Here is a 14,641-nt window from a genome sequence, read left to right as displayed (position 1 = left end):
TAGAGCTAGGAGGGAAGCTCTGGCTCCCTCTTTGTGTTTATAGTAGCTAAGAGGTTTCAATCTGAAGTCTTAAATTCTGATACACCGAGACTAAGATGCAGCTCCTCTCTGCAGGGAGAGTTTAGTCAACAGAACAGGCCTCGTGTATCAGGATGGGCACTGACTGTTTGCTATTTTCTGGCGTGGGTAATTCCTGATTTTTAATCTTCTCTGCACATGGCTTGGTGCCTCTTTGGTCCTGCCTATAAATACAACAAATAACTACTCTCCTATTGGGATGTATCTGAAAGCAGAAAAGTAGCCACTACCATTAAAAATAACAATAATTTAAAAAAAGCCAAAGGATCAAACAGCATCCTTCTCCGATGTTACAGCAGCTAAACCTGATCATCCCTGTGACACCTGCCTCCCCATGGAGCCCAAGCTGGCTCCAGGACCGTAGTAAAACTTGTAAGATCTCCTGCTTACAAAGCCATTCCCTTCTGTCATGGGTCTAATTTGCCTGCAGGGGATCTATGTTCAAAGAATTTTTACGTTTATAAACTTCTTTCATAAAGCATTCTTTTTTTGAAGGAAAATCAGTTTGTAAATGCACGTCAGAAAAGAAAGTATTTGTAAGAAATGCTTTTTTATGTGCAAAAAAGGCTATGTTTTTATTAGAAGATCCTGTCTTTTCTTAAGTAACCAGCATCCTTGTGGTACAAACGGGCACACCAGCTTTATGCCTTGCTTAAATACTCAGTAGGTGTCTCCTTTTCCTAGATCTCAGCCATGTACTCATCGGTGAGTAAGCCGGGACAGGCCACGAAGGCACTGGATTCTCCTTACACCTGTATTCAGGAGATTGCGTCGCAGAGGTCCCCGTCAGTCTGCAGTGGCCTCTACGCAAGCGTGAAGGACTTTGAAAACACCCTAAATGCTACCACTGTGCCTCAGTCAGCCGACAGACCCAACGGGGAGCTGGAGCCTGACTATGAAGCTATCCAGTCTATCAGCCAAGAAGAAGACAGGACCTTGTCTGTGCCTAATACAAACCACACTGCTCTTTCAGGAGAGAGTGACTATGAGAGCATAGGGGACTTGCAGCACCACAGGGAGTTCACCAGACTTTAACCGCTCCGGCCGGCAGATCTCTCTGCTGGTGTTTTCAAAGGAAAATGCGAAACACGGAGAAGGAAGCGCTTCTCCTTTTGAGGAACAAAGCTGAGAACAGAAGTTGTGAAGCAGAGGCGTATTTATTAGTGTGATACCCGCTGGGTTATTCCGGAGGGCAGGGGGAGGCTCACGGGAAAGGGTACGTCAGGTCAGAAGGACCACCAGGACAACGGAAAGGCTTCTTCATTGTCCACTCCCAAGAAGCTGGGAAGGAGTGCCATGCTTGTCCTCCCGATAGGAATACATACCAAAAAGACTGCCTTTACACAAAGATAGCTTTTCATATTGAGAGATTATTTTATGTCATTTGCTTCAAAGTGGTTTTCAAGCATCTTTTTTTTTCATTCGAGTTTGGGCCCCCCCAGCGTCGAGCACCTGAGGGATCAGCGTACCTCAACTCAGAGTCCTTTGCAGGGCTGGGGAAGGCACGCTTGAGTCTGTCTGCTGAGGAGCTCTGCCCACATTCACTGCAATTAAAGTACAAACAAAAAGAACTTCACGAGGGACCTACTCCAAATGTACTTGAATTAATTCTGTCAGCTTTTTTTTGTTGTTTTTTTTTTTAATGTCAAGGGCTGTAGAATGTGACTTGCAATATTTGAGATGTGTTCTGGTATTTGTAGATTTTTTTTGTTCGATTATTTGTGAAATACCAACTCTAAAATGGCAAAGTGACACCCTCAGCATTCTTGCATCCCCATGTGCACACCTACACCTTCACGTACACACCCCAGACAATCGTCACGTTGCAAAAAGTTGTGCAAACGAATGCATTGGCCTGATGTTTAGTCTAACCTTAGTGGTGTTGAGTCATTTTTGGAAGCATTTTCCCTTTTTTTAAAACTTCAAATATTTTAATATGTTTGTCTAGTTTATTATATAGGAAAATTTGTGTACTGTGTTGAGTGGATGATATTTTTTATTTTTACAACACATTTTTCATCTTCAGAGTTTTTGTAGATTAACTTACAGTTTTATGTAACAGCAGGAATCCCATTCTTTCTTTGGGCTTTATTTGGCTTTCCTTTAAATTTTTTTCCTATTTCAGAAGTACGTAAATGAACAATTAGTTTGTGGGTTTGGGGTTTTTTTGGTCTTCTTGAGCAGGGATGTGGAGTATGCCTTGCTTTTTTTTAAGCTCAAAATAGTAGAGTCTATGTAAAAGAACACTGCCAAAGGGCAAAAAAGAGGGAGAAGAGACAGTGGGATTTAGTCTAGGATTGCCACTGGTCCTCCTTGTTCCTCTGCTAAAAGGAGCAGAAGGGTGACCAAGAACTTCTTGGGGCTCTGAAAAGCAGTTTGAAAACCCCTGGTTTTTCAAAGATACCAAGTTATTCTGTAACTATTAAAAACAGAACAGTGCTTGGATGAAATAAGTAGGTACTGGGTTGATACTTTTGTTTTCCTCAAGAATAGCACAATAACTGGTACAACAGTACAGGAACAGTCCGACAGAAGAGAACTGGCATGGTGTGATGTGTGTTTGTACACATGTATATAAGGATACACATGTAATTTGGACACAAATATAAATTATAGTCCAAACTTGGTGACGGTCAAATACATTCACATACATGGTATCTGGCATGTGCTTGAAGAGCAGTTTATTTTTAATTTTAAATAAACAGTACATAAACCGAGGTCGTCTTACGCCGTAGTAGCCAAAAGAGGTTTAGTTTCAGCTCAGCTGGTACTGGGTCCAGGACCAACCATCCATTTACCAGACTGGGTCCTTCTTAGATCACTGGCCAGCACTCAGTGTTATGAAGAGCCAACACAGATCTGGTTATGCACATTTATTGGAAATAACTTTGTAATGGAAAGAAGTGTACTGATTGATGGGCTTCGCCCGTAAGTCGTACAGCTCTGAGGAGCAGTGCCCGTGTACAGTCAAACTCTGCCCGCACGGCGACCCAGACTTCATGGACCTTGACCTTGTGTGATGGATAGTGCCCCGTGCTTGAGCTGGGACTCTCTTCCTTTGAGGAGAAGCCGTTCAGACTGGTCTAGATCTGTCTTGTTCTTGACTGTGCTGCCACGCTTCCACAGCCGCGGCAAACCCTTTGCTTCCACTTCATTGTGGCACTTGTTAAAGCTGACTTCAGTCTTCCTTTCTGGAGTTCTTCCCTCAAAAAAAGTTTCTCTTTCTCTTCCCTTGAATGTGAATTCATTAGGTTCACCTTTGTGTGTTCTCTCCTGTTACTTCCCGCTGTTTAACGCCAAAGATAAGATGCACCATGTTTCAGAAGATCTGTTGTGCTAAGTCTGGAGAATTTCTAAAGTCTTTAACCATGTTTTCTGCTGTCTGTTCCTTGCTCAGGGGTGCAGGTTCATAAATGTAGTCCTTAGTCTGGCTCCTGCAACTCAGTGGCAGGCATACCTCAACTCCTGAAACTCCCAAATACGTCTTAAGATGTATTTATCCCTTATGGATTGTCTTACTCATATGGATGGCCACTTCTGGAGAAACAGTAGCACCATGAGGTTTTTCAGGTTCATCAGATTCGATTTCAAGACTAGTTTAAAGATAAGAGAAAATGCCAGTTAACAATAGCAAAGAATAACACTGAGCTCTTGATAGTAAAATTTTAAGGTGAAAAAGAAGAAAATCAAACATCACTCTGAAGTGCCCCCACCACGATCAGCAAGTCAAAGGAAGGAGGGCTGTTGGGTGGCTCTTTACAGTCTTCCAGAGCAGGATCAGGAGTGTTGGTTTGGAGGAAGGGACAAGACTCAGCTCCTTCCTTCCATTTTTGACCATGTTCCGACAGCTGCTCCTTGAGACCCCCAGAAACCCCTTTTCCACAGCGAAATCCCCTCTTATTTTAATTTTGTTTCTATTTTTAACCTGCCTTACACAGCCTTGTACCAGGAGCTGGTACTGTGTCTGCAGTCCTGTAGTGCTGGCACATTCCTGCCTGGTTAAATGACTCTCGGACTGGTCACAACCTTTCCGTTGTCCACCAGACCCTCAGCCTGGTGGGGAAGGAGCTCAGAGTTTGGATTGCTGCTTGTGGGATGCGTGCCCCCTCAGCCACTGAGACCCCTGCACGTTGGGCTCCTGAGAGCTCCAAAAAGGAATTACTCTCCCGAACAAGGATGCATGGCGGAGCCCGTAACTCCCCTACAATCTCCCTTATATAGTCTGATGCTAAAGAAAAATGTTTTAGAATTCAGTCCAAGGTTCTTAAGTGAATAATTACATCTCTTGACAAAAAATCAAGCTTCTGTTTAGTTCCCTCTTCCCAGAAGTAAGAGCTGTTCCTTTCTGGCTGGTGCCAATGCATCCTTTTCACTAATACACAGGATAGATTAATCCGACTGTAAACAAAAAGGAGTCTCTTCTGCTTGCCTCTCCATTGCTACTTTTTCCTCTTTCACCATATCCCCAAATAAAATGTCAACATCCAAAATGAAGTATTCGTTACCTGGGGGTCTTTTCTGGGGAAGCTTCACAGTCTATTTCTTTGCCTCCACTTTTTGGCACAACTCTATGGTAAGATCTCCCATCAAATTGCCACAGTAAGGCCAAGACAAGCTGTAATGAGTGTGTAACTGCACTCGTGAAAAGGTCTTTTCTGAGTTCCTTCTGTGAACAGGAAGAAATAGGAAATGCAGTTTGGACGTCTCTTCCATGTACCCGTGTCTCCCCCAGGAGTTGTTCACACCATGTACCTAAACCAGTGCTAACCCCAAACATAAACCAGTCACCCCTTTCTACTACGATGACTGCAGAATTGCCTTCTCAGTCACAGAGAGAAATAGATTCTTTATAGGTCTCTGTAGCACCTATTACCATGGTTAGATCAGTTATAGTGCCTTTTTTACTAAGTAGCTAGTACTTCCATACTCTTTTCCATACTGTGTTTGTTTAACTCAAAAGTACAAAGGGACAACCCCAACATTTACTTGTCTAAGTTGGAAACAGCTTTATGGAGACACATTAAATGTGTTGGACCTCAAGTAGCCCTACAATAGCAATAGTCTCTCACAAACATTCTCTAAGAAGCCCAGTAATGTAGCTATGATGACTAAGCTTTGCAATAAGAATTATCAGTCTTCTTTTGAAGAACCTACGTTTTTCAACAGTGAGCATTCAGGGAGGTGGTGGTCTTTGTCCATGTCAGCTGTGAACAATTAGTTGCTTCGGTCTTTCTATTAATAGCAATTGCAGGCTTGCTTACGTGTAGCAGGATTCATGAGGTGAGGGATGAGTAAGTGTGGGGATTACTGTTCATGGATCATCCAGAGCTGGACCATCCTCACAGTAGCAACTGGCTGAGGACCAGCTGCCTTGCTCTCTAAGCCCTCATCTCCTGTGCCTTCAGGGAATCCATCCTGCAGGGATTCCTCTGGGCTGCGTAGCTTCTTGGCTCCCTGAACAGCTCCTGTCTGCTGTCTTGGTCACAATTCTGTACGTGTGGTGCTTTCAAACTTTCAACGGTGCTTTTATAAGATGCTGGATAAATGGTTTCAATGTGCTTTCTGCAAGCTGAGGCGTAAAGCTGTGACACAGGGTGATGTCTCTAGTGTTGTCTCCTGCCCAGAACAGCGTTAACTGTGTTACTCTGGCTGCGCGAGGCTGACGGTGCTGCCCTGCCTCTTGTTCATCTCAACCAGAATGGGGTCATCAGGCACAACCAGCCTAGGGTGGGCCACGGGTGGGCAAAAGCAGCCATTGAGGCCAAGTGCCTTGGCTTGAAAGCAGCTCAGACACGGCTCTCACCTCTGCAGTGTGGGACTGGAAACATCCAAGAGCCTAGCTCTAGGACTAAGGACATTTTGTCCTCTGTCCTACTGTGCATATACATTTGTTTGCAATACGACTGTAAGAAACCTGTTTCTGCAACGTTTTAATTTGGGCCCCACTCCAATGAGGGACTTTTGCTGTTTGGCAAGCTACCAGTTATTTCAGACTGGTTACTTATGTAGGTTGGAACATGCCCAAATGAGGCTGCTATGTCTCTCACAAGTAACTTGGTGTGTGAAACCTACTGCAAAACAGGAGAATGCAGAAAGATGCTGGGCCTGGCAGGTTCTCCTGTGGTGGCCTGCTGGAAACTTTCGAGGGCAGGTCTCTTCCTGCAGGGAAGCATAAATGCTATTAATATGATTTCATACCCTGGTGCTGAAGTTGATTTGTAGCATCTCTTTTGGGATGGTGATGGTTGGAGACATTACCAGAGCAGATCTCAGCCTCAAAAAAAAAAAAAAAAAAAATTTCAAAAAAGTATTTTTCTCTCTCTTGCTGGCTAGCAACTTATGTTGAAGATTATGCTACAGATAAATGCTGTGGATAGACCATCACAGGGATAAAAACATAGGGTTACGTTTCTTCAAGGACCGCCCCTACCTTTGGTTGGGTCAGTAAGAAAGATCCCAGGCTTGCGAAAGTATTGAACAACAAAAGTATTAAACAAATTAATGCCTATGTGGTAATTTCCCAGGAGTGCATTAGGCTGTCACACACACTAGACACTGCTCCTTTCCTGTGGATAACAGAAAGATGAAAGCTTATTTGTAATACAAGAATCTCATTGATTAGTTGGTAACACTTACTTTTAAGTTACTTACAAGTGACCGACCTGTAAGTAACTGAGGGGTAATCCAAAGGTCTACACAATTTAGATATATTTAATTAACTCTCAATGACCCAGCTCAGGTGTTGTAACAGAATCACTAGAACAATTTAATGCTCTACTTGGTCTGAGCTGCTCACTGAGCTCACTCCAGCACCCCAATTTCCACAGCACATGCATGGATTATCTTTGTATTCCCTACCCATTGGCCCAGTCTATAGGTAACATAAAACTGACAGTTCTAGGTTTGTTTTTTTTCAAGCTGTGAGGTTTTATTTCTGGAGGTGTTCGGTTTCAAACTGGCCAGAGGGACAGTCGCTGCAAACATGATAGCAAAGTGCCTAAAAATAAAGATGTTTCTGAAAATGTAAAAGATGCTCACTGTTACTGCAGAGCATCTTGTCTCCTCTCTGTGGTACTCTCTTGCCATACACGTTCCTAAAGATTCGCTTTCATTTGTGATGTTCATTTATTGTTACAATAGCACAATCTGACAAAGTTTCTGTCTCCGCAAGTTCAGTGTCTAATTTTAACAAGCATGTGTTTGTTACAGAAAATATAAAACAAGATTCGTTGTTCAGTTTGGAGGGCAGCTATGTTATTTCTTATAGTTTATGATAATGCAAAGATCTTAGATGATTTACAAAGTATGTAAGTATCACTTGACTTCAAAATGCTTCTTTTGAGATTTGGGAATGCCTCCCGTTCACTACAAGACAATGTTACCAACTCTTGTCCTTTTCATCTGGTAATATTGGGGAGGGGGTTTTAAACTTTAAAAAAGACAGCGTTGATGTTTCGACTTCCTCATTTCTATGAAGAGACTCTCGTATTTTAACCTTCAGCCTAGGTTGGATTTGGACTACCCTCTTACTCAAGGAACTCCTCCCCGCCACGTTCAGACATCACCCTCTTGAGTATCTCTTTTGTCCTTGATGAAATACGGCAACTGTCCAGAGGGCACAGAAACTGCCTCACGCGAATGGGACCACTTCTGAACGGGACCTTTTTAGTGTGCCAGGGAGATTCAGAAGCGTGGACTTAAGTCAGATGTTTTGGGGAAATCACATCCTGTCTGGCAGACTTCTGTGGATGGCTTCATTTTCTCTTTCAAGGCAAGAAGTTCTGTAGCTTGCAAAGCACTCAACTGACGCGGAAAGAGGTACGAAGAGGTGAACTGGTACAATGTTTAGTAGTTAAAAAACCACCGAAGAGCACAAGAACCTCCCTTCTCACGTGTCTGAGGACACTGGAATTTGGTCTTTACCTTTGAGGCTATTTGAGAACAGTCATGTAACCAACCTCCTTAGAACATCCTACCAGCAAACAAGTCTTTGAATGAGCTTCTAGATCACTCTGGTGGCTCCTGAGTTTCCACACATACCACCTTCATGACTTCCTGCAGGCCCTGTCTTGTCTCTGTGATGACGACTACTTAGGAATGGCCCTTTGCTTCACAGTCCTGACCCCTTTAATTTAAAGAAAGGGGGATGTGAGCCACTTCTCCTCAGTCTCCTCAGACTGACTAGATTTTTCTAGATGAAAGTGTGTTGAGAACTCACCTGCAAACCCAGAAAAGAGCATTTACTGTTGGGGCAAGACAAGCATAGTCTTCTGCAGCAGCTAGGAAGAGAAAGGTAAAAGGAACAATAGTTAAATTTCATTTGCACTTCACCCATCCCACGGATTTTTAAAGTAGAAGAGGTTACAGTTACGGGATGCGTTAATGAGAATCTCACAGGAGATGGATGGAATTGTTTATTCTTCTCAGTATTCCCTGTACCCAAAGAGGCAGGGGCACGTCCTCTTTGCCCCACCATGACACAGTTTGCTGATCTTTTACCAACCCTCCGTATCAACAGAAATGAAATCAATAAATAAATTCTAAATACATGGTTTTGTTCTGTCATGAACCCAAAACTGACACATGGAGGTGCACTAATGTAAGTACCATGTGTAGCTCTGGACTTGCACAGGTGGTTTTTAGAAACAAACAAACAAGCCTGGATTACTTTGTTTAAATAGAATTATTTGCATGAGACAAGGGTGCAGGATTGGACCCTATGAGTTTAGAAGAAGTTGGCTTTGGTGCTAGGTATTTTTCTTTGTTTTTTCAGTGAAATATATTTTCTTTCTTTTCTGTTAGCGAATTTACAGGACTTCCATAGGAACCACAAAATATAGTCTGGTATATGGATAGTTATCTCTACTAGCTATTATAAAACCATGCCTCAATAGGAGTCCCTTTAAATTGGGTGCTATAGGAGCTTCTGCGTAAAATTGCTTTATATATGGAACACTGCATACTTAGAACATAGTGGATAAATACTTGTAATTACAGACACTTTCGTTTATTTTATCCATTGTTTTATAATGGAAAAATATTTATTACCGAAATGGTTTTCCAGCAGTGTTCTCTTACAGAATGTTCTGGCAACAAACCGTGTTTTCTCGACAACCACTTGATCCTCCGGTCACGGACACACAACCACAAAACATCTTTAAACTGGGGTGAGCTTCTGAAGAGAGAGGCTTAGACCTGGGTTTGGCTCCCGTGGCCTGGACACGTTGCATTTTACAAATTGGTAAATGCCATGAAATTCCTCTCAAGGTTTTCTAGCAGTAAATATGAGTTGATGTAATTTAGTCGTACCGTTATTCCAAGAATCTTCATCCCATGTTTCTAGCCAATTCAGCTTTTGGCTGCTGAAAGCACAGTAGGTAATTATGGTTATTTACTGTAAATGTAGAAAAGTTTTATGTAAATATTTCAGGGGAAAAATGCTACATAAACATATGATGCAGTTATCTAAAAGTAAGAACATAGGTCAATAATATAAAATACAGGTTTTATTTATGTACAGTAGTATCCTAATATTTACTTGTTTATATGCAGAAAAAAATCTTAAGATTCTGTACTGTATTCTCTGAAAGCTTTTAAAAGAGGCTCTGCCATTTTCTCGGTTAATATATTTGCAAATAACTTTTGAATTTAGTGGAAATCCATGTAAATGATGTCAAATGGGAAACATGTTACATTGCAATGAAATTAGTTTAATTCCAAAATCCTGGCAAAATTCATTGGATTGAAATTCAATAGCCAGACAGAATAAAACACAACAAATAAGCATTGTCTTTTGGTTTTGTTTTATTTGTGAGCTGTGCATCTTTATATTATATAATATTATATTACATTAATTATATTTATCTTAACAAATATTTTGCTCAGTCCTTGTAGTCGCTTCCTCCTGCAGATCCTAAAATCTGCATTATTTGATCACGTTTTGTTTGTTCCAGGCATTTCGTGCTGATTCCATTATCTGACAAGAACTATTAAGTCTTCTTTGTGTTATACAGCACCTTATTCCTCCCAAAGCCACAGTCCTGTCAAGATGCAAACGTGCACACAACAGCACCAATTTTAAGTTGTCTCTGGACTAAAGCAGAGACTCCCATGACTACAGCGGCACTATGCCCGTTAATGAAGGTAAAAATACTGGATTTAAGCCTTTGAAAGTTGTGCAGCTTTCAGCATTTTTAAAGGGCTGCAATTGTGGGCCTTATGGATTATCTTCCAAAATTCCCATGACATTCAATTCCTTTTTCTTTGTTAAAAGACGTTTCCCTGCTGCCCTGCTCTGTCAATGGTGAGACTCTAATTTGTGTAGAAATACTTCGAGCACACCCCAAAATGTTAGAGAGGCAGGTGAATTAGGGCCACAGCTGAATCCATAACAGATTCTGGATGTAAATCCACCAGCTGGAAATGTTTTAAGCATGCCACCAGAGCAAGGCCTCTTTGTACACTACAGCACGAGGCTGAAATGGCACCTCACCTGCTGGGACTTGCATTCCACTTGCATTGCACCTTCCCCCTCGTTATCTTTAATTACAGATAAGAGAAGAGCAGCTTTACCCATTCAATGCCAAGCAGTTACTGATAAACAGGTTCCTGGAAAATTCACAGTGCAGCCCTGGATTAGTTATGCTGAGCTGGGAGGCTGGAAAGTTAGGCTGGCACAGACAAGTAGTATCTGTTCACTGTCGGGGCTCTTAATGTTTAATCTATGTAAGTATATTTTAAAACTGAAAGATAAAAGGTTTTAGGTTTTTCACTCAAATATATAGGTTTTCACTCAAAGACTCACCGTTCACTCTGCTTATGGAGCATAATATTATATTGAACTAGAAAGCGCCGGAGCTCAAGAGTGGCTTGACATTACTTGGTAGAAAATCTGACAGATTTGTTTCAAAAGCCCAAAATTGTGGTGACGTGCTCTCTCATGAAGGGCTGATCTCCCTCGCACCTCCAGCTGATGACATACTTTATCACTACTTCTTCTCAGCTGGTTATTACACAAATGAGATTGACCCTTCATGTAACTCACACAACTTTAATTTCCATGCAGCCTTTGTGGAAGGACCGGTAGGCGAGAGCAAGAAGTGCCAGTTCAGGCAGAAACCAGGGATCCCGTGCAAGTCGTGGAGCCAGAAACCATATTAGAGCTGTGATAGATACTTCTGAAAAAAAAAAAAAGTAAAGCTAAAATGTTTATTGACCAAAGCAGTATGGCTCTGTACTTCTACAGATGTGAAAAAGAATGTAAATCCCATCACCAGTTAATGTAATTACAGACTATTAGGATAATATAAGATAATAATAAGGATCATTATTATTAAGGATTGCGGTTCGCCACAAAATGAAGAAAAATTAAGGGAGATCCGGTAGCAATCTGTGTATTCAGGCTGTTGGAAAATTTCTACCATGTAAAAGTTTTTTGTGACCTGTTTTTAGAAGCACATACATGCTCTACATTTAGGTAGTTAACCTTTGAAACTCGGCAAGGACAAAACTTTAAGGCTAGCGTTGTGTTTTTCCTTTGCCCCATAAAATTCTGTAAGTGTTTGGCTAAGCTAAAAAGCCAGATTATCCTAAAAGTCGTTGCTTTCCTTCATTATTTTTTCTAGGAAATGATGGGAGCCTTCAAAGAGAAACCTGACCCTGAGCTTGTGCCTCAAATCAAACCGCAGAGCGCCAAGCCTTCTCCAGCCACCTCCTCCAAGGCTAGCACTCAAACTAGCATTCAGAGGTTTTTTTCCTATCTTTCCTGCAGCTTATTTTCAGCAACGAAGTGCAAACAAGAAAAGATCCAGGCAAAATGAAGCCAGAAGCCAGAAGGGCAACAAAGCTGGTGAGGGGTCTGGAGCATAAGTCTTATGAGGAGAGGCTGAGGGAGCTGGGGGTGTTCAGCCTGGAGAAGAGGAGGCTGAGGGGAGACCTTATTGCTCTCTACAACTCCCTGAAAGGAGGGTGTAGAGAGGTGGGGGTCGGTCTCTTCTCTCAAGTCACAGGCGACAGGACAAGAGGAAATGGCCTCAAGTTGCGCCAGGGGAGGTTCAGGCTGGATATCAGGAAAAAATTTTACATGGAAAGGGTTACCAGCCATTGGAATGGGCTGCCCAGGGAGGTGGTTGAGGCACCATCCCTGGAGGTGTTCAAAAGACGGGTTGATGTAGTGCTGGGAGGTCTGGTTTAGTGATGATGCTCCTTGTTTGTTGTGTGGGTGTCTATTTTTGTCAGTTAGGTTGACGGTTGGACAAGATGATCTTTAAGGTCCCTTCCAACCTAGAAGATTCTGTGATTCTGGATGGACTATGAAGGGAACAGCCAGCGGTGGCTCCATGTGGTGGAGTCTTACCAAGTCTCGTAAGCCAGCAGCAGGACCGGCGTTGTGCTGCTTTGGGGTTAGAGGGCTGAGGCTGGAGAAGGGAGCTGTCAGTAGCTTGTCCTTAAAATATCTAGGAACTGATACAAAAATGGCCTGTATTAAAATTTGTCACAAACTCAAGCACCCAGAACATAAGGAAATACTAGATACCCAGTTGTTCATGTAAGCCCAATTCCTTCCACAGTGCATTTACAGAATGGTTGAGGTTGGAAGAGGGTCCAGCCCCCTCTGGGGGTCATCTTGTCCAACCCCCCCAAACAGGACACCCAGCACAGGCTTCCCAGAACCATGTCCACATGGCATCTGAGTAAGTCCAAGGATGGAGGCTCCACAACCTCCTTGGGCAACCTGTGCCAGTGCTTGATCACTCTCCCGGTGAAAAACTGTTTCCTGATGTTCAGAGGGAACTCCTGTGTTTCAGTTTGCGCCCATTGCCTCTGGTCCTGTCACTGGGCAACAGTGAAAAGAGCCTGGTTGTGTCTTCTTTGCACCTTCCCTTCAGGGATTTATAGACATTGATAAGACCCCCCCCCCTTTAGCCTTCTCTTCTCCATGCTAAACAGTCCCAGCTCTCTCAGCCTTGCCTCAGAGGACAGAGGCTACAGTGCCTTCATCTTTGTGTCTCTTCTTGGACTCTCTCAGTATGTCCATGTCTGTCTCATACCAGAGAGCCCAGAACTGGACCCAGCCCTCCAGGTGTAGCCTCACTATTGCTGAGTGGAGGGGAAGGATCACCTACCTCTACCTGCTGGCAATACTTTGCTCAGTGCAGCCCTGGCTACCGTTTGCCTTCTTTGCAATAGCAAATTTCTGGCTCACATTCAACTTGATGTCCACCAGGACCCCTCTATGCCTTTTCTCCAAAGCTGCTGTACAGCTGGGCAGCCCCCAGCATGTACTGGTGCCTGGGGTTGTCCCTCTCTAGGAGCCAGGCTTCACATTTCCTCTTGGTGAAGTTCATGAGGTTCCTGTTGGCTCATTTCCCTAAGTCTGTCGAGGTCTCTCTGGGTGGCATCCCTTCCTTCCAGCATGTCAATCGCACCACACAACTTGGTGTCATTGGCAAACTTGCTGAGAATGCACTCAATGCAACTGTCCATGTCATCACGAAAGATGTTAAGTCCCAGTACCGACCCCTGAGGAATGCCACTCATTGCCTTTGACATCCCTCACCAGATTTAATTCCAGTTGGTCTTTGGCTTTCCTGACTCTGCATGATTGGACATGGTCTCTGTATTCCTCACAGGTTACCTGTCCCTGCTTCCACCTTCTATATGCTTCCTTTTTCTGTTTGAGTTTTGCAAGGAGCTCCTTGTTCATCCATGCAGGCCCCCTGGCATTTTTGCTTGACTTCCTGCTCCTTAGGATAGTCTGCTCTTGACCTTGGAGGAGGCAAGGCTTGAATATCAATCAGCTTTCTTCAACCCCTCCTCCCTCCAGGGCCTTATCCCATTGGACTCTTTCAAGCAGATCCCATCCAGCCACCTCATTCACCAAATAAGGGGATTCTTGTGGAAAAGTAGTGTTGTGACCTTATTTTCAATGACTTTAATTGCTTGATCAAGTGTGGGTTGTTTGGTTGTTTTTTTTCTCCACAGAAACTGACTCAGTGAGTCTTAAACCTAAAATTAACAAGAAGCCGTATGAAGTATGTGCAGGTATTTGTAAATCTGAGATTTCCTTCCTTCCAGATTTTTCAGCCTAGGTAACACTTAAAAGTGACGTGTCTGTAGGTGACACTATAAAGACTGCTCAGTGCAAAGATGAGATGGCAAAGATCCTGTTCTTTGTGATTTACAACTAAAATACTCATTGGGCAGATGAGTGCCAAGAGATGAGTGGGAGTAAAGTCATCCTCCGCTTCCGAATCTCTAGGTCCTCCCGGCTTCGTCTACGGTGCTCTGGAGTACCTGTGGTATCTAGAGGCTCAGCCACAGCCTGCTTTTGCAGCCCATGTTACCAGGAGGCACAGCTGGCTCTGGTACGTAAGGTCCCATAGAATCATAGAGTTGTCCAGGCCGGAAGGGACCTCCAAAGGCCATCTAGTCCGACCCCCCCGCAGTCAGCAGGGACACCCCCAACTAGACCAGGTTGCCCAGGGCCTCGTCGAGCCTCTCCTTGAATATCTCCAGGGATGGGGCCTCAACCCCCTCCCTGGGCAACCTGTTCCAGTGCTCC

The 14,641-nt window shown here is 43.4% G+C and overlaps 1 protein-coding gene across 2 annotated transcripts in view; it reads left to right on the top strand.

Moving 5' to 3' along the window:
• The window catches only part of PAG1 (phosphoprotein membrane anchor with glycosphingolipid microdomains 1), a 127,031-nt gene extending 117,169 nt beyond the window's left edge, over window positions 1-9,862 (top strand). For both annotated transcript variants that reach the window (XM_014965616.1, XM_014965617.1), the window contains one exon: window positions 763-9,862. In XM_014965616.1, coding sequence (XP_014821102.1) covers window positions 763-1,113 — 351 coding nt within the window. In that variant the 3' untranslated portion in view covers window positions 1,114-9,862. The remainder of the gene's footprint in view (window positions 1-762) is intronic.
• The last annotated feature ends 4,779 nt before the right edge of the window (window positions 9,863-14,641 follow it).

Source organism: Calidris pugnax, unplaced genomic scaffold, assembly GCF_001431845.1.
Source record: "Calidris pugnax isolate Ruff unplaced genomic scaffold, ASM143184v1 scaffold41, whole genome shotgun sequence".
Taxonomy (NCBI): Eukaryota; Metazoa; Chordata; class Aves; order Charadriiformes; family Scolopacidae; genus Calidris; species Calidris pugnax.
The sequence above is the reverse complement of the archived record's forward strand: the minus strand, read 5'-3'. Positions and strand labels throughout refer to the sequence as shown.